Below are 21,012 nucleotides of genomic sequence, written 5' to 3'. Positions count from 1 at the left end.
TACGCGCGAACACTGCAGTGTTCGGCAAAGCCGGTGTCCGGGTGCGGATGTGTCCGTAACGGACACGTTCGCTCATCTTTAACTATATCCCCTACAAAACCCCTGCGGTCTCAGTTGCTAAGGAATACTACCGACCACCTGTCTGTAAGTGAGTGAAAGTGTGAGTTACATGTGAAGATGCCACCATCATGGGATCAGTCACTAGGGCTCTGAGCTCCGCCCCTGATCACATGACGGTGATGTCATGACAGGTACTTCATCCCTGTGATTCTCCTACAAACCCCCACGGCCTCAGTTGCTATTGATACAGCAGTACTCAGTCTGGCAGCTTGTAGCTGGTTGTGAGACAGCTGGACACCTGTGTGGAGACTCCAATAAATGACACCTCACAAATGTCCACATACATAGCTGGCAGTGCATATTGACCGACAACATTGAAGCATAGTCCTTCACCACTATCTTTACATCTCCTGAATGTGATATATCATCTCAAGTGCTAATGCTGTCAACACCAATCTAGCCTTCATGTAATCGTGAACCATTGTCCAGCGTTGAAAGAAGGTTTAACGCTGCCGTGAAGCTAATGCAGCTTATATGACACAGCGGCAAGCCACAATTTCACCTCAGCGAGCAGCTGAAGTTTGTAAATCTCGTGCAGCTGAAATACAAAAACAATGAGCGAACATGTTTCCTCAGTGAGGAGTTGAAGTACATAAATCACGTGCAGCTCATATGCGAAAGCAACAAGTGAACATGTCTCCTCAGCGAGCTGCTGAAGTTTGTAAATCACATGCCGCTCATATGCAAAAGCAAAGAGCCAACTATTTTGTACATTTACTGACGTTTTCTTATTCATAGGTGTTTGCACTGTTCAGCAAAACTGCAAATAATGGCAATAGCTTACTATTTGCACAGAAATATTTTGACCAACTCCAATCTCTTTCACTATATTATATTATATACACCAGAAACACTAGTACTACTACAGTTATAAGCATGACATAAGATCACCAGGTGGCAGATGTATAATAAAGAACTTCCATAAGTGATATGAAAATACAGGAAGCCAAAAAATTATAAAAATATTTATATGTGGACTTACCTGGTGTAGACGGCCTAAACCAAGGTTTCGGGCAGACCGCTACTCCTAGACAACGTCCCCAGAGCCAATCATGATGTCTCTTCCTTGTGACAGTTATATATCCACTTTATGGAGAGCTGCTGGTCCTATGTAACACCACAGAGAACACAGTGATAACAGTGAGGACAGATGATGTACTGTAGTACAGCAGATGTCACCTGCAGTCCTATGTAACAGCACAGAGAACACAGTGATAACGCTAAGGACAGATGATGTAGTAGATGTGACCTGCAGTCCTATGTAACACCACAGATAACACACAGTAACATGTTCAATAACATGTTAAATGTTCATTTATTCTTTACAGTAGTCTTTTATATTAATTTATTATTGCTATTGTATTTGGTATTAAAGACCATATTTATTCTCCATTAAATGTGGTTTGGTGTGTTATTTGGAATGTCTAGAACAAATTTGAATTTACATTGACTCCTATAGAAATAATTACCTCGAGTAGCAATGGTTTAAGGTAAAGCCAATTGCTTTCGAACAGATATGGATATATATATATATATATATGTATATATATATATATATATATATATATATATATATATATTGTGGGGGACTAGCGTTTAGGGGCAGTAGCAGCGTGGGCATACGCGGCCAGAGACAGTGACACCGGGCAACAACGTTCTTTAGTCCAGGCTTTGCCTGGGTTTATTGCAGCAGAAACAAAACCCAAAATGTAAATAAACACCTGCTCGTCTGAGCTCTCACTATACATAAGCTTGTTCCCGACTACTCACTTCAAAACGTCAGAATACTTCTTGCTTGCTGTACACAGCCAGTCCAGTCCTCAGACCTGTGGAGGTCTCACCACACCCTCCTGGGTGTTGAGGTTAGGGGCGTCACCCTGTCAACCTCGCCTTTGGCTCTCTCAGCCCACACGCTGGGCTAGCCAGGCTCCTTGCTCCACAGAGCCCTCTCTCTGGCTCTCAGCCAGACACTCTCTCTGGCTCTCAGCCAGACGCTTTCTCTCTCTGGCTCTCAGCCATACGCTTTCTGTCCATCTCTAACCTGCAGGCCCAGGCTTTATAAGGCCTGGTACGTGGGAGTGGCCATCCCACCCTTCACTTTGACCACTCCCGGAAAGCCGGCCCGGACTATGCGGCTTGGAGCCACTTACCAAACTACAACGTGTCAGTAATATAGCGTTACTGACACAGAAATGCTGGCTTCCTCCACCGAGCCCAGGCCGCTCGGTGGCACGTATCCACCCTCCAGCACTTTGTCAGTCACTGTCTCACTATATATATATATATATATATATATATATATATATATATTATACATACATAAACAATCACAGTGACACATATACACAGACAAAGACCTCAAGGGGTCTATTCCTGTGTGCTGGCCATGGCCTGTTTTTGTCACTTAACAGTGGTAAAATGGCAAGGAGGTGTGTTCTTTAACTTTTCCACAGTGTTCTACTATTGTATCTTAAATGGCCCTGCTGAGACTTGAGTGTGCTCTGGAACAACCCACTTAGTTTCTTCCATTATGACTGGTATAGGAGGAAGGGACAGCACAGGGGACCAGAATTCAGAAAGGTGTCATATTCATCACTCCTACATTTCTTCCCAGCATAGCAAATTGGCTGTGAACAACAGGTTCAACCTAATTGAGGAAAATCAATTAGTTCTCAATCCTAAGGGCAGAGCAGGAAGTTGGGTGTATAGCTAGAGGTATAACCAGTAGAAAGAGGGAGATTGTGATCCTGTCGTATAGAGCTTCTAGTGAGACCAAATCTGGAACACTGTGTTAAGTTCTGGAGACCCCATCTACAGAAAGACAAGTCTAAAGATGGGCTTCAAAAATTGTGGAAGGTCTCAAGGACAAAATTTATCAGGAAAGATTAAAGAACTTAGTTTGTACAGCCTGGATGAAAGAAGGGAGAGGGGGGTCATTATCAAACCTTTGTATATGTTAAATGTATAAATAGGTTTTAGGATGGAAGTATTTTATTAGGAAGCTAAACACAATAACAAGGAGAAGCAATCTGAGATTAGCTGGGGGGGGGGGGGGGATTTAGAAGTAACGTGAGAAAATATTTTTTTACTGAAAGAGTAGTAAATGCTTGGAACAAACTTCCAGCAGACATGGTTGGAAAATCAACAATAAATGAATTCAAGCATGTGATCAACATTTATCTATCCTAAGAGAAATAAACAGACAATATAAGGGCAGACTAGATGGATCATGTGGTCTTTTCCCGCCATTCTATGTTTCTAAATTTATGTGGTGCAACTTCAGCCAGTAGCTGCAGAGCAGGAATTGATACAACAAGGCAGCATCATTTTGCATCCTATGTTGTATGGCTCAGTAACATGCAGTAATTACTTCCTGAGGTGTTAAAGACATATAGTGTACAGAGCACCCTGGAAACATATTTAGGGGACCAAATTGAAATAATTAAAAGCTGTGATATGTTATACAGCCCTAGAAACTCCATTTTACTACTCATGAAAATTTGTCCAAAGTTTCACTTTAGGCCGACTGCACACGATCGGATATGCATTGCGGAATCTAAAGCGGATGTTCACCTACCGGTTCCGCAGCAAATACCTTCCATAGCATGCTATTGAAAAGCACTTTTTCCTGCACACGAGCGGAAATCGATTGAGGTTTTCTGCTTGCTGAGGAAAAATCGCAGCATGCTCAATTTTTGCGCAGATGTCTTCCATTGAAGTCAATGGAAGCCGTCTGACCCATGGTCCTTCTGCAATTGATATTGCAGAAAGGTTGCTGGTTCTGTGTCATCGCTAGGCGATGACGTAAGAAAAGCAGGGGTTTAAAAAAAAAATCTGTACTGCGCATGTCCGTCGTATGGACCATCCGCAGTACAGAAGAGAAGAAGTAATGACAGGTACGCGCATATGCTGGCCGGACAAAGGGTCGGATTCTGCTGTGGGCTCCCGCCTGCGGAATCTGATCCAGTTGTGTGCAGCCAGTCGTAGTGTTGCCCCTATAAGAGTCTTTAGCATATAGCAACAAATTCTTTTACATTTTTATTGTTTCCTTAGGTGACTGTGAACATACTGGAAGCTAATGATGAAAAACCAATATGTTTACCCAAATCATACACATTGTCTGTGCCTGTAAATCAAGCAACAGGTACAAACATTCAGAATTTCAAGCTCACTTGCACAGATCGAGATTCTGGACCCGACTCTTTTCACTACTCTATTAATTCAGGTACAACAATACAAACATTGATAAAAGTATGCAATATGCTATATGTTTGTCTTTCATTTTAGTTTACATGAACTGTAATTTTTTTGTAATATTTTGGTGTTCCACAAAGAGCTTCTGAAAAGTTTGGGAAATTCTGCTCAGGTCCTTCCATCTCATATTAATTAGGAATGGTCACAAAATTAGATTATTACTGGCAGAGCAAAGACATATAGTGAAAGGAAGAAAAAACTATTTACTTGTATATAAGAACAAAAATGTGTCTCTTTCTGCGGACAATCTCTGGAAAGCACCTTGTAGTGTTTTAGTTTACCAGCGGCATTACTGAAGCTTTAAAGGGCTACTGCAGCTAAGCACATTTTTCCATGCCTGTCCCCTCACTTGCTTGCCTGTCACACTCTGATGGTGTCCTCTGTGTATTCCAGTCACTTCCCTGTAGTACATCAATTTTATCATCTTGAATGAGATTTTTTTACTTTCACTTTCAGTCAATCCCATGATGCCATAACATAGTATTAGCTGTGGTTATGCCATCTTTGCCTGCTGGAGGAGCAGTTTAATTATCATTACCTTTTATAGTTATCTAAATAAGCTACAGACCATAAATATACAGTCAGGAGGATGAGCTGTGATCTCCTGCATTACAACTGTGTGACAGGAGTTGTGTGATCATCATCAGTAACTGTGAGAGGAGTGCCTGCGTCCCTCTATAGACAGTTTCTGTGGTAGATCCATGCAACAGCATCATATAAATGGAGAACCTGACTAGAAAATGAATCCATAACCCCAAGCAGATCTGAGCTGGTCAGAAGTGAGATTGCTAGGAAAACACTATTTGAAAAAAAAAAGGCCAGGAGATTCAGACAGAAAGAAATGACTAACCAAGGTAAGACTAGCGGAATTATATATAGTGTGTGGTGGTAGCGGAGCAGGGGAATGGGAGGGGCTAACTGCATAATAAAGAATTTTAAAAAAAGTTTTAGAAGATTCCACTGTTCTTGTAGTTGTTAAACGGCTCAATAGATGTCTATGTATCGTCCCGACATTAAAGGGGTGGCCTCTTTATTTTACTGGATTCTGTGTTTGTTTGTTGAATTGATCACAACGAATGGTATATTTAGTAGCTTATAGGTTAGCACTGTTGTCTTGCAATACTGGGGTTCAAATCCGACCCAGGACACATCTGCATGGAGTGTGTATGTTCACCCTGTGTTTGTGTGGGTTTAATAGATGAACTCTGACTGTGAGTCCCAATGGAGACAATATCAAGTGTTGTACAGCACTGCAGGATATGCATAAGATATATAAATGAGTAAAATAAATAAATATATGTATATAGTTCTTGACTATGTTTATTTATACCCTTCTAGGAAATATAAACAACCATTTTGCTTTTTCCCCTTCTTCTGGCTCTAACGTCTCCAGCCTGATCCTTGCCCTTCCATTTGATTACTCTCAAGGTGGGGATACTACTTGGAAATATAACCTGACAGTTATAATTACTGATGGCATTTTAACTTCTGATTCAAGACTTGTACAAACTGGGACTGTTTCTTTATTTATTAATGTCTATATTCCTGGACTGACTACCACTATAACAACTACCACAGTAAGTATGTAAATAATTCGATAAATCTGACATGAATGAGAATTTTAGCATTAATTAAAAATTTTTAACCTTAAGAATGGAAATAAGACAGCTCACCCAAAGGCTTCTTTCAAATGTTTGTGCGCCCGTTCATATGGCCTGGTGCGCAAATGCGACGATCTCACCAGGCCATCTCCCATTTCCCCTGCCTCCCCATCGCAGGCTTACCTGTCTTCCTCCCCGCTCGGTCTGTGCAATGGGAGGTCGCGGTACGGGGTGGAGCTAAGCACCGGTCCACTCCACCTCCTTCCATTGATGGCTATGGACAAGGGGTGGGGAGAGGATGGGCACTTAGCTCCCTCCCATTGTCCATAGCCATCAATGGGAGGGGGCGGATCGGTGCTTAGCTCTGCCCCTCCCCCACCCATTGCACCGAACGAGCAGGGAGAAAGACAGGTAAGCCTGCACCGGAAAAGGGAGGAGAATAGAGGGAGGTAGTTTAGCAGCCAAACTCCCTCCCACCTACGGCCGCTGCCATGGGCTCCCATAGGAGCCCATGCAGCGGCCCGACATATTCTGGCCCAAGCATAGTTCTAGAACTATGTTTTGGGTTCGACGTAAAAGGCCCGGCACTATATTGGCCAGCCGGGCGTTTTTACGTCCCGCAAATACGCCCATGTGATCTGATGCATTAGAATCCAATGCATCAGATTACAGCACATATGTGCTCATGTGAAAGAAGCCGAAGGTGCAGAAATCTTATATGCAAACCCACTATTTTGTTAGAGAATCATATATACAAGTAACCAACTTGTTCTCTTACTGTCATATTTGACAGTAAGAGATCCAGCAGAAGACTTCTGGAAGTATGAATAGGATATAGGGATTCATCATAGTCAATTCTAAATTGTTACATTTGGTAGGGAGTTATACTTAAAACTATGTCATTTTAAATGGCCACCCACTAACCTTTCATACAACTTGTGCTTATATGTGTTATCTACCTAAAATGACGTTTTTGTACTAAAAAAATCACTCTAAAGTGCTTGCCTTCAAATATGTTCTATCAAATGTTCTGTTAAATTATATATACACTGCTCAAAATTCCTGTGTAACAGACAAGGATCTTTAGATTTCTATAGAACACAGCATGGCAGTCAGGCTCCTCCCACCAGTCCTGAGAGGACTGAGAATCAGATGTACTTCCTGCAGGGAGGGAAAATGGGGAAAAATACAGGATACAAGTCATATAATGTACTGAAATAGCGTTATTTCACATGTAAACATGTCAGCTTAGACTCAGATCTCATTATTGGGTCCATCCAGGGGTCCTGTCAGGGTTCTGTTTAAAATCCCAAAAATGGGATCCCTGGATGGTGTCTGGACAGGATTTACTATACTGTGTGAAAGTTTTAGGCAGGTGTGGAAAAAATGCTATAAAGTAAGAATGCTTTCAAAATAGAAGCGTTAATACCGGTAGTTTATTTTTGTCAATTAACAAAATGCTAAAGTGAATGAACAAAAGAGAAACCTAAATCAAATCAGTATTTTATGTGACGACCCTTTGCCAGAAGAAGGTGAAAAAGCAAAATGGTTGTTTCTAGATACAGTTCCATAAAGTCAGGGATCTTGTAGGATTATACAAATATACCAAACAGTTGATGATGATCATCACTTTCATATTTAGGTTGAAACATAGTTTTTAACTGAAACAAACAGCTGTGTAGGAGGCTTAAAAGTGGGTGACAAACAGCCAACTGCTGCTACAAAGATGAGGTAGTTATACTGAATCAGCAAGGTCTCTCCCAGGTGAAGATTTCAAAGCAACTGGGGTTTCAAGATGTGCTGTTTAAGAAGTTTTGAAGAAGCACAAAGAAATGGGCAGCGTTGTAGACCATAGACACAGTGATTGGCCAAGAAAAGTTAGTGCAGCAGATGAAAGACACATCATGCTTTCCTCCCTTTGAAATCAGAAGATGTGTTGAAGTATAAGGAGTCCTGGAAGTAATGATATGGCCCCGCTAAAGATCATTGAGTCTGTCTGGGATTATGTGAAGAAACAGGGGGATTTGAGCAAGCCTACATTCACAGAAGATCTATGTTTAATTCTCCAAGATGTTAAGAACAACCTCCCTGCTGAGTTCCTTCAAAAACTGTGTGCAAGCCTACCTAGAAAAATTGTTTTGAAGGTAAAGGGTGGTCATGCCAAATATTGATTTGATTTAGATTTCTCTTATGTTTATTCACTTTGCATTTTGTTAATTGACAAAAAAACTAATAATATTTCTATTTTATTGAAAACTGTTGAAATGGAGACCAATAGGTCTCCCTTTTGGCAGGTTTCCGTTCATTTCTTTCTGCTATCCTTTCTGGTTCAAAATGTCAGAAAGGAACTCAAACCTATTGAAATGGAGACATGTTGGTCTGCGTTTCAGCAGTTTTTAATAATGGTCAGTATAGGTTCCACCCATTTTTCTGTTTTTAAACAGCGATCCTGACGGGACCCCTAGATGGAACTAATAATAGGCTCTGAACAGAACCTTATTCTGAAAAGTTAACAAGGCTTGAATAACAAGATGCAAAGGCATAAAATAGTTCAGGTCCTTCTATTTGCACAGTAAGGGCAAATAACTGACTGAATGGTTCTTCGCCACATTGATACCTCTGGATGTTTTTATAGGCAGTAATGCTTGCTGATATTTGCCTTCAGTTTATTTGTCACCTGTAGATTAGCTTTCACAGCCTAGCACAATCACATTTTATCTGAAGTTGGATTAACGCTTTTCGGATGTATAACTGCTTGCTTTTATTGAAACCTGATACACTGTATTTGTTACTGAGCTCTCTAGGTGATAAAGATAATTATGTTTATTCCGCATACTTGAAGTCACAACCTGGCATCATTGAAATCATGGAGCAAATGTTTAATGTGTGACTAGTGGGAATATGGGCAGGATTGCCACATGACTATTATTATTTTCACGGACTGTGACTATAACAGATTGTTCTAAAGTAGAGGAAATGCAGCAGTTAATTGGGTATTCCTGTTTTTTTTTGTTTAATGAACCAAAGTTCATTAAACCAAAAGTTCTACACTTTTCTAGTGTACTTTCTGTATACATTGCTCATGGTTTTCATGATTGTCTGCTGTCTACTGTTCCTCTTCTACTAGAGGCTTTACTCAGCTCTTTCATATACTTCATATATTTGATAAAGCACTAAAAACAATTGTTACAAAGGTATACATACATATTAAATATTGGTAGAGCATTTGCTTTTTGTTATGCCCCTTTTAGACAGAACGAGACTCTCATGATTCTTGTTTGCCCGAATGAACGAGCTGATGAGAATCGTGGAGTTCTCGTTATCTCTCAGTATTCCTATGTGGAACACTAGTGTTTAAATTGCCTGACAAGTGAAGGATCCGGCTCGGATTTTTATGCTGACTGAAGCTGAACGACGAACGAGAACCTCATGATTCTCGTTCAGTCGTTGGCTCAGGTTTAAGCTAAATGATTATCATTCACTTTCGTTTGTTTGAACGGTCTTGTGAACGATAATTGTTCTATTTAAACGCACCTTAAGCCACAAGATGTAGTCCCTATTGTCCTTGTACTGTATTATTTGTTTATGGCTAATCTAAAATGTTTTGTTTGTATTTCCCCAGCCTAGAGCTATCTATGTGGTTACATCTAAAAATGCGTATTCCCCATTGGCATGGTATGTACCATTTGTGAGCACCATTGGCGCTTTACTTCTGCTTGCGCTCCTTGGATCTCTAATTTACCTTCTTGTAAAGTACTTTCCATGCAAAGGGCGTACTAAACCAGACACTGACCCATTGTGAGTATCATGAAAAACATGTATACCGTTTATGGATTTCATTGCAGGTTTAATATGCTATCTAATAGAAATGTGTCCATAAAGAATATGTATGTTTCATGATCTACAAAGTGATAGTTTTCCAGGTGTGTTCTATAGTGAAGTATCTGTACGGAAGCAAGGCAAAGTTTTAACCTTGTCATTTTTTCAGTTATTCCCTGCATTTATCATATATAATAACGCTATCTCATAACATGGAAGGAGGGTATGGACTTGTTAAAAATAATAGATATTAGATATTTAAGTTCTTTGTAAGCTCGCTGACATTTTTATTGTTCTAACAAATAAAGTTATTCCCTGTCTACAGGATAGGGGTCAACTATTTGCTCAGTGGGGGTCCAACTGCAGGAAACCCCTCGATCCCAATAGTGGGAGTCCCGAAGGTCCCCAAATGAATAGAGCAGCGGTTAAGCATGGGCACCGCCATTCTATTAATTTCAATGGGAATGTAGGAGATAGTATTTCCATTATGTTTGATAATGCTAAAGCAAAATCTTTTCCATTATGCCCGAGGAAGAACCCTACTTAAGCTCAAAAGCTCACCACAACATCGTGTATTTTTGTTAGCCATTAAAAGGTATCATATCTATAAAATTACTTGGTTTCTCTTACTGAGAACAGTCACATTTTAAAAGTTTTTCATAATGTTTATTTAATTTTATAGTTGTCCATGGCAGTATTGTTAATGGAAGACATGATTTTAACACCTTGGCAGAAGAGGACAACTGTTTAATATTAAAGAGGTTGTCAAAGATAAAAGCTTTTTTTTAAAAAGGGCTCCCCAATGGCCAAACCATAACAAAGATGCCACCAGGGAGATCTGGAGCTGCCGACAGGAGCAGGGAGAGCTGAATATCATCTCTTTATTAGGTTTTTCCCACGGACAAGCCCTTTTTGGACAAAACCTTTGTCTCAGACAACTCTTTTAAAATTTCAAAATTTCCGTTTGGATAAAAAAAGTCTATTGTGTTCATTGAAATATGGGCAATAACTGGTACTATAGGATGAATACTGCATTATTAAATCATTAGGGTGTAAAATATATTTTCTGCATTGTTAGTAATTGTTTATTTCACTTTCTTGTAATAATATGTTTATCTATTCATTTCCAGAATAAAGCCAGAAGGTATGTACAAATGACACTTATGTTAATTGCATTTTGTACAAATCAAAATAAATCTATTATTGTGTGATGGGGATTTGGAATTTAAACCTTAAATGTAACGTCTTATGAGCCACAAATGAAAGGCTTATAGGAGAAGGACTGCTGAGTCGAGGGTTGTGATTTCTATACAAATCTGCCTCCTCATTCTACCTGCAAAACCACCACTTGGTGCACCAAGTGGACTACTACTTTTCATTGTATGCGTACGCACATTGTCCTCTCATTATGGACAGTGTGTGCATGCTCACGTAATAAAGGGAAGATGTCCGATCAGTGCACCGAACAGCAGTTTTGCAATTGGAAAAGATAGGCAGGTGAGTATAAAAATTACAATCTCGAACTCATTGACCCCTCTTGTATGAGCCCATAAGTTTACAGACCTAATAGGATGTGACAGGTTTGCTTTAACCCTTTCCAATCCAATTGTATTCTGTTTTTACTAGGGGGCTTACTCTTTTTCTGCCGTTATACAACGGCGCTGTATGCTGGCTAAAGCCAGTACTGCATGAGGTGACACATTGGATAGGCTGCGTCTGCAGAGAGACTGGCAATATACAATAAGAGAACCCCGATGGACGTCTTCCAACATTGGAGCAGTACAGCCTTAAATCATAATGTCTTCAGAGGTCAGATAGTGGATTGGAAAGGGTTAAAAGTGATTCCTGCATTTCAAACTTTGAAAGAGGACACTGTTTACAGTTGGACCTTTACATATTTTTGTGCACTCTCATATTTGGGCAAATCACTTTTTTAAGACATACCATACAGTTAATGAAAATAATATTGCAGCCCAGCTAAAAAAAAATCCAAGATGACTCAAAAATATCCAATGCCAAGACACATACTTGAACTGGCAGTTGTCTGAATTTTATTTTAGTGTGAACAGAATGTAAAAAAATCTAACCAAAACTGTGTCAGCGACTGAATATGTGCCAATGGACAATTAGATGGTAGGTTATACAGGCTGATTTCATATAGTCCTAATGCAGCAACATTTTAGCATTTGCACTGCAAGGATCACATCTCTCTAGGTTTTTATAGAGGGCTAGTCTTAAGGCCCATTTAGACATACCAATTATTGTTCAAAAAATCGTTGTGACAACTGAAAGTGCGCAATAATCATTACGTCTATACACAAGCCACTGAGCAATTTTATTTCGTCATTCAGTTTCAGCGAGCATAACAATCATCGGCAGCTCGTTCACTACTCGTTACGTTTAACTCTTTCCAATCCACAGTCTGACGTCTAAAGAAATTCTGATTGAAGGCTGTACAGCTCTGATATCGGAAGACGTCCGGCAGGGTATTCTTACTGAATATTACTGGCTGCTCTGTTGTCGGGAGGCCTCTCCAGCATGTCCCATACCGCAGTACTGGCTTTAGTCAGCAGACAGCTCCATTGTATAATGGCAGAAAGAGAAAGCCTCCTAGAAAACCCTGAATCAAAATTGGATTGCAAAGGGTTAAACACTTCCCACTCAATGTTTCACTTAGCATGTAAAGCACTGAACGAGAAGTGAATGATTCTCAATGATGATCTGCCTGTCTAAACAGGCTGCATGAGCGCAAACAATTGTGAATGAGTTAACGGTGACGTCATTCGCTCTTGTGCTCGTTCAAATGAGAATCGGCTCGTGTAGAAGGGATATTAGTTCAGTAGATTTGCAAGGTGGTGATCTGTTGTATTAGAGTCACATTACTGCCTAAAATGCATCCACATTATGGTGTTTGATGTATCAGAATAACTATATTACTTATGTTGGTTTTTTTATATATATACATAGGAAAGAAAGTTAAACAGGATATTGTCTGGGTAAGTTTTATATGTATCTTGATATGTGTTCATTAGATGTTTCAGCAATTTGCCATTAGAGAAAAATGTTTATACATTAGATAATTAGGCATTTTTATCAATGTATACGTGGCACTCTAAAGGAGTTTTCTTGAACATTAAAAAAATGCGTTAAAGTGAAGAAAAATCGAATACTCATCTATGAAAAAAATATAATGCTAGAATTGCAGTCTTCCAATAAAACCGGAATAAAAACTGATCAAAAAGTCGTTTATACCCCGAAAATAGTAGCAATAAAAACTCCAGCTCGCTCGTCATAAATCAAAAAGAAAAGTGAGTCCTGACATACACCCATCAGCGGAAGAATTAAATGACAAAATATTTTTTTTTAATACAAAGGTTTTTAATTTTTTTTAAAGTAGTAAAACATAAAAAGACTATAAACATGGAATCTGTCATAATGATACTGACCCAAAGTTAACAGGTTGTTATTATGGCACCATGAACAATGCAAAAGCAAACTGCAATTGTGAGGTTTTTTTCATTTCATCCCACTTAAAAAAATGTTATGTTTTCCAATATATTGTATAGTACATAAAATGTCACTATTAAAAAAATACAACTCATCCTGCCATAAACAAGCTCTCATACATCTATGTTGATGGAAAAATAAAAATGTTTTGGCTCTTAAAAGGCAATGATGAAAAAATCGAAAATGGAAACCTGAAAAATGACTGGTAGTTTAAGGGATAATAACCTCAACACCTCAATGGCTGATAATTGAGGGTTTCCAATATCACTTATTAAAGCACAACCCAATGCTATTGTATACTGTATAATAAAGCCGGACAACTGTAGAACTGCTTTACTAATTGTAATAGGGAAAGAAGAATTACCCGTAGTAGGATGCAATAAAACAAAGTACTGTAAAGGAGTATATAGTATGTACTGCAGGAATATACATCATTCTGCTCTAAGCAATGCAATAAATTAAGCAGGTTTCACATCTGCGTCAGAACCTCTGACCAGAGGTTCAATCACAGATCTGGCTCAAAATACCAGAAGAAAAGGTGCGGCATGCAATGCTTTTTCTTTTGTCCAAAAGCCAGGCAGCTGGGCAAAAAGCGGCTGGACCCAATTATTGTCATTGGGGTAGAAAAGCTGAACCTTGAACACAGATATGAAATCACCTTGAGGGTGCATTCACATGAACGTATATCGGCTCGGGTTTTACGCCGAGCCGATATACGTTGTCCTCGTGTGCAGGGGGGGGGGGGAGGATGGAAGAGCCAGTGCCAGGAACTGAGCTCCCGCCCCCTCTCTGCCTCCTCTCCGCCCCTCTGCACTATTTGCAATGGGGAGAGGCGGGACGGGGGCGGGGCTAATTCCCGCCCTTTAGCCCCGTCCCCGTCCCGCCTCCTCCCATTGCAAATAGTGCAGAGGGGCGGAGAGGAGGCAGAGAGGGGGGCGGGAGCTCAGTTCCTGCACTTGGCTCTTCCATCCTCCCCCCCTGCACCCGAGGACAACGTATATCGGCTCGGCGTAAAACCCGAGCCGATATACGTTCATGTGAATGCACCCTTAGGCTTCATTTATGATTTTACGGCCACAGTGCAGCCGAATGTCGCGTGAACGAGAGGAACCCGTGACCAAGTCACGGCTGCATCTCCCATTTTTGCTCCCGTTCAGAGAACCCACGTCTAGTGAGTATACATCGAGCCAGGGATACCATCAGGCCCGATACCTCCGCTGCCATAGACATCTATGGGAGCCTATGACAACTGCCGGAGAAGGCAGGTGGGAGAGAGTTTAGCAGCATGACTGCTAAACTCCCACTCCCTCCCCCTCTCCACCCCATGACTGCTAAACTCCCACCCCCTTCCCTCTCCCTCCCCCCCTCTCCACCCCTTGCTGGCTGTAAGTAATGGGAGGGGGCGGAGAGAGGGAGAGAAGGGGGAAGAGTCACGGGTCGCAGAGGGGGAGGGAAGGAAGTGGGAGTTAAGCAGTTACGTATGTGAAAGAGCCCTTACCTTTACTTGACCTTAGGTGCTCTGTTTGTGCTTTTTCAATTTTGTTATGAAATTACACTGAATTATTATTATAGCAGCGTTTTTGTTTATTTTACAGGAAATGACGAAGTTTAACACTGTCTTTGATGGAGAAGCAGTAGATCCAAGTAAGGGATAGATAAAATGTTCACAGCTGGTATTTCTATTGGTATTATTTTGCTTTGCATTCTTTAGAAAAAGAAAATATTGTCAGGTAATTTATTTGGCTGCTCTTTTACAGCCAAACCCCCTACGTGTGCAGTGATCTGTATGACATCAGACATGACATCTGATCCCAACTAGATCATTGAGGAACAGTCTACTGCACACAAATCAGGATCTGGTTCTGAGAATTACTTGATTTTGTCTAAAACATAAATTTAGACTTTTTAGTAGCTGTATTTCATAAAAATTAGATTTCTTTTCCCAGAAACTGCACATTTCTTCTCTATAGGCCATGTCTGAAATTGCAGCACTGTCCAATTCAGCCCATAGACACTGTTTCTCAAAATAAAAAAAGGTGGAATCTGCATAAAAAATCTGGAGGTATAATGACATGCTGCAGATTAAGGGCGCCCACCCATTGGCGATTTTTTTTCCCTGCGAAATTCGCAGCATTTTTTTTTCTGCAGGGGTCTATGGGACTTGTAATGTTAAAATCGCGATCGCGCAAAATCGCGATTTCGCGGTAAATTGCGATTTTGCGCGATCGCGATTTTAACATTACAAGTCCCATAGACCCCTGCAGAGAAAAAAATGCTGCGAATTTCGCAGGGAAAAAAAATCGCCAGTGGGTGGGCGCCCTTAAAATTCACATCACATGTCAATTTTCGCTCACATTTTGTGCGTATTTTTCCAGTGTGTAGACAACATTTTAAAAGTCTCATCTACTTTTTTGCTACTGTAAACACCATGGGTTTCCTGTGCAGAGGGTCTGCATGGAAAATCCAAAGCAAATCTGCCCCATGAGAGCATAGTCTAAAAGTTGCAATCACTGACAACAGCCATATACTTACTGACACAGGATGGCAAACATGTGCACCACCTTAGCATGCAGGAAACTATACTGCCAAATGAAGGAGCCAGTTACACAACCTCCTAATATAGAGGGGGATGGCTGCTTGGTGTTTACTCCTACACAGAGTGGATACAAAGTGCCATACCTTCTGATACATGTAGTGCTCCATGCAAAATAGCAACCCATTAATGATGCTATAATAGTTTGGCAGGCTGCTTTGCACCTCAAAACGTGAACCACATTGGTACTGCCACCCTGGGCTTCCCCAGCGTTTGAAAGCCACACTGCATGTTAACAATACATAATAACCTCGAGATATTAGTTGGATTTTGGCCAAAATACTTGAGCTCACAAGCCAATCGTCAAGGCTCCTCACGTTCTGTGAGCACCTATACTAATATAAATGTATCAGAGAAAGGGAAATATTTAAAAAAATACTGAAAACGGCCATATACTTACTGACACAGGAAGGCAAACATGTGCACCACCTCAGCATGCAGGCAGCCATACTACCAAATGAGGGAGCGAGTTACACCTGTGGAGGACACCGATGAGATAACCACTCACACAACCTCCCAATATAGAGGGGGGTGGCTGCTTAGTGCATACTCCTTAACAGGCAAATCTTCAAATAGAAAAAACTCTTTCCGCGCTCCTGCTGTAGCTCCTGTTAGGAAAAAATGAACTGTCGTGGCAGACAGTCTTTATATAAATTAATAATAAATTATTAATTCCACGGCCTACGGGAACCCCGCTGTGCACCAGGTGAGTCACTCCCATTATTTATTATATGGTGGCGCGGATTGTTACTCTGAATTATACTCCTTAACAGAGTAGATACAAAGTGCCAGACCTTCTGATACATGTATTGCACCATGTAGTTTAGTAGCCTATTAATGACGCCATAATAGTTAGGCGGACTGCTCTGCTCCTCAAAAAGTGAACCACATTGGTACTGTCACCCTGGTCTAAACGTTGGGAGCTATGAGAAGAGCTGCTGCTACTATGGTGGACCTGGTCTCTCTATGAATTACATGCAGCAGTCACTGCAGTGCATGTTGATGATTAGACAAATTAATCACTGCCAATCACAGCTAATCATCAGGATTTAGGGAAGATTCACGTGGGCACATTTGCGTATATAATACACAGTGAATAGAACCCATTGATTTCCCATGGGAACATCATTGCATATTTTTCGTGTTCACAAATGTGCATGCCTTGTGTGAGCAAAAAACAGCAAACTATATGCAACGTGCATGCAAAAAAACAACGTTCATTCCACAAATATGCATATCCTCCTGTGAAGCCGGCCCTAGAAAAGCCACACTTGCAACATTCAGCTCATAGCAGGGTGGCGTATTTTAAAGAGATAATCCCTTTAATGCACTGTCATTATATATGATTTTATATATTATTACATATTTATATATTATCATTGAATGAAGATTAAGAACAGTTTCTAATTCTGAAAACTGCTCTTTAAAGGGGTATTTCAGTAATATGACATTATTTCCTATTCATAGGCTAGGGGATAACCATCTGATAAGGGGTGTCTGAAAACTGGGATCCTCACTTAGGGCTTATTCACATGGGCGTATATTGGCTGGGTTTTCACGCCCTTCTGATGCATTGCTTTACAATGCATCAGTGCACAGGGGTGTATCTCCACAGCATAAAAGCGCTTCTACATCCGCGGCGGCAGCTGCATTGACTCCTATGGGAGTCAATGACAGCTGCAGGAGAAGGGAAGTGGGAAGAAGTTTAGCAGCGTGACTGCTTAACTCCGTCCCCTTCTCTTCTCCACCCCTTGCCGCTGTTTGCAAAGGGAGAGTTGGGATAGGGGCGGAGCTAAGCCCCTCCCCATCCCGACACTCCCATTGCAAACAGTGGCAAGGGGCGGAGAGGGGCAGGAGGTCAGCACACTAGCTCCCGCCCTGTCCCACCTCCTCCCCATGCAGAGAGCTGGCAAGGGGGAGGGAAGGGCTGTCTCCCCCCACCTGATGGCGTATATGCCGCACTGTGCATCACACAGTAGCGTATATCGGCCGGCCTATTTCACTGCTGGCTGATGTACGCTCGTGTGAATAAGCCATTATTGCCATAAAATGGTTCCCATGTAACCCCAAATGAATAGAGCATTGGCCGCACAATAATATAGCTGAGTTTAAGAAATCTGCTATTTTCACAATAATTTCAACGGGACTTATGGACATAACTCAGTTTAAGCACCCTACTATCTTTCCCATTCTCATTGAAATGAAAAGGGTGGCACTGCTTATGCACAGCCACCACTACATTCATTCAGTGGTATACTGAGGCCGCTTTCCTGTAATCAGTATGGATCCTAGTGATAGGACCTTCACCGATCGGATTCTGGAATACCCCTTTAAAGGAAGAGAAAGCCGAGGGAGAGTCTGGAAAGCAAATTGCTTTTCTACACCCCCAAGTCTGTATGAGGGTCTGGATGTTAGAACACTATAGGAGAAAGCAAGTCCTGGAATAAAATTTCATTGAGATCTGATAGGTCAAGAGTTTGAAATACAGAGATTTGGGACCAATAAAATTTTGTATATATAGGTAATGTTTGTGACATAAGAGATGTTTCTAGAGGTGGCAAGTGAAGACATAAATGAGTAGACCTGGAACTCAGCAAACATTACCATCTGCAGGGAGCATAACACACAGAGAAGGAGATGCTTGTGTGATCTGATAGCAAGTATACAACTTTTTTGTGATTACATCTATTATAATATTTGACATATTATATGTAATTTCACCAGCTTACTATACCTGTTACTGAAGTGTGTTTGGTGCTTTTAGTTACAGGAAATGTCTATGAATACAATTCAAAGTCTGGGGCTAGAAGATGGAAGGACACAAAACAACCAGCAATCCCGGCACCAGTCTCACAGCAACAGAGTCCCACTGAACAAACATCCTTGCCAGTTCAATCACGTGGTATCTCAAATAAAGGAGTCAAAACACCTGAAAGTCCCGTTAAAACTGAGGATGTGACGAATGCTGCAGTGCCGGGAACACCAAGCAAACTGCAGGCTCCTAAACAAACAACAACCAATTTGGAGTCTGAAAATAAAAATCCTAGAAGATCTCCAATGTCACCAAGACGTTCTCCTAAAGTATCTTCTAAAATTCCAGAAACTTCAGCTTTAGAAAATTAACCTTGTCAGCGCGATATACCTCACTGAAAACTCTTAGGGACTTTTCACACAGGCTTAATTTTCTGAATTCTGCACCATAAATCACTCCTTGCAGACTTTAATGTGGAATGACAGTGGCTTAAATCAGCCTACAACTCCACACCAAAATCTGTAGTTAGCCCTTGGGATTTTGATACAGAATTCTGCAGCGTCAAATTCCGCTGCGTCCCGGCGGAAGTATTCCACTCATGTGAAAGTCCCTAAGCACTTCACCTGTTGGCTGAGCACTGAATGGAAGACATATGATTAACAGCTTATATTTTACAGAACTTTTAGCACTTTCCGGCACCTTGTGGTATTATTATTGTACCTTGCACTTTTTTCTACCTGTATTTTTTATTTACAAGCATATTAGCAGGTTGTAATTAATATGAATTGTATTTAAAATTGGATCACCGTCTACCAAACAGTTTTGATGCTATATATGTTTCCATACTTTTGAGACACCTTGTAGATTAGTATAAGGGCTTCGACAGACGAACGCATGCACAAATACGTTCGCCTCAACAGAGCATATTTGCACATGGACATGGTTTGGAGATGGCAATAATCAGGCTGATACATGCATGTCAGCACATAGTAATGTAAGTTTTGCGCTCGCAATGCCAGTTCACACACGTGTGATACTCCTTTTCCATGGAATAGAATGGCTATTTAAAGCCTAATAAGGGTCCACTGTCTTCTTTTCCCTGCATTTATGCAGCGTCGCACCTTTCCTCTTGCTTTTTTGACCCTGCCATAGACTTCTATGCCAGCTTGTTGCTTAAAACACAGAAAGATAGGGCTCTATTCGTCATGTTTTGCGGTTATGATTTTCATGTGTGCAAAAACGTGCACAAACATGTTTGTCTGTTTAAGCCCTAAGATGTATAAATATGTCCAACATGACAAAGTACTGCTTCATGTAGGGTAAGTGGGGTGAAATACAATGATGTATATATACTCTGTTTGATCTATGGCCTCATTCAAAAGGCATTCCATCTAGCAGAGAAGCTATGTATAAGGCCTTCTGCACTTGAGCATGAAACGCACGCCGTAATACCTGCGCAAAAAAGTCCTGGCTAATAGAATTAATGAATTGCTGTAAAAGCGTTCAGACGAGAGAATTTTAAGCGCGAAAAAAAATCGCACCTTAAAACAATAGGACATGCGCGACTAAAATCGCGCAACTGAAATTCCCAGCTGTGTGAAAAGATAGGACCTGACCTATCGTTAGTGCGCAAAGTGCAGAAGCCTCCATAGACTCGTATGGGAGATTATGTAAGGCAGCTGGCAAAGGGAAATTAATTCCCCAGCAGCACGATGCTGGGTTTCCCTGCATGGGAAAAGAAGGAAATCCCCTGCTGCTGGGATTTTCCTTATTCTTCCCTGCAGGCGAACCCCAGTATAATGCTGCTGGGGATTTCCTTATTCTCCCCTGCAGGCGAACTTCTCTCTCCCCGCTATGAGGTGATTCTCCTTTAGCGGGAAGAAAGAGGGGGAGTGGCTATAGGGCCTCCCTCTAGCCCCGCCCTCTCTCTCCTGACTCTCTGGGAAGGCCTACAGCCACTGCCCCTCTTTCTCCCTACAACAGGGGAATCACCCCATAGTGGGGAGAGAGGGAGAGATGAGGGAAAGCCCAAGGGGAACCCCCTTCTCTGCGGGGCTTCCATTCATCTCAGCGGGGCTGGAGGGATATCCCCTGCAGCAGTGGGACAGGGTTTTTTTAATGCAGTTTTTTTAAGCCAAAACCAGGATTTGATTAACTTAGTTCTAGATCTTCAATCATACTTTTTACTAAGTTTACATTTGTGCAGGGTAGAAAAAAGATTTTGCTACATAGAAACTATCAATAAGTAAACTCGATTCTCTTGACTGTTGTTTTTTTTCACTCTAACTTAATTATCAGAAATATGCCCATTTAGACACAAAGATGATTGCTCAAAAGATGGCTTTTGAGCGATCATTTTGCATAAA

At 41.1% G+C, this 21,012-nt stretch overlaps 1 protein-coding gene across 1 annotated transcript in view; it reads left to right on the top strand.

The window, feature by feature from the left end:
* Positions 1–19,017, top strand: part of CDHR3 (cadherin related family member 3) — a 107,043-nt gene extending 88,026 nt beyond the window's left edge. Inside the window, exons 14-20 of the mRNA XM_066589313.1 lie at positions 4,174–4,345; positions 5,713–5,951; positions 9,598–9,773; positions 10,925–10,938; positions 12,762–12,790; positions 14,897–14,945; positions 18,659–19,017. Of these exons, the coding sequence (XP_066445410.1) occupies positions 4,174–4,345; positions 5,713–5,951; positions 9,598–9,773; positions 10,925–10,938; positions 12,762–12,790; positions 14,897–14,945; positions 18,659–19,017 (1,038 nt within the window). The remainder of the gene's footprint in view (positions 1–4,173; positions 4,346–5,712; positions 5,952–9,597; positions 9,774–10,924; positions 10,939–12,761; positions 12,791–14,896; positions 14,946–18,658) is intronic.
* The last annotated feature ends 1,995 nt before the right edge of the window (positions 19,018–21,012 follow it).

Source organism: Eleutherodactylus coqui, chromosome 2, assembly GCF_035609145.1.
Source record: "Eleutherodactylus coqui strain aEleCoq1 chromosome 2, aEleCoq1.hap1, whole genome shotgun sequence".
NCBI lineage: Eukaryota > Metazoa > Chordata > Amphibia > Anura > Eleutherodactylidae > Eleutherodactylus > Eleutherodactylus coqui.
This window is presented reverse-complemented; position numbering and strand designations above follow the sequence as displayed.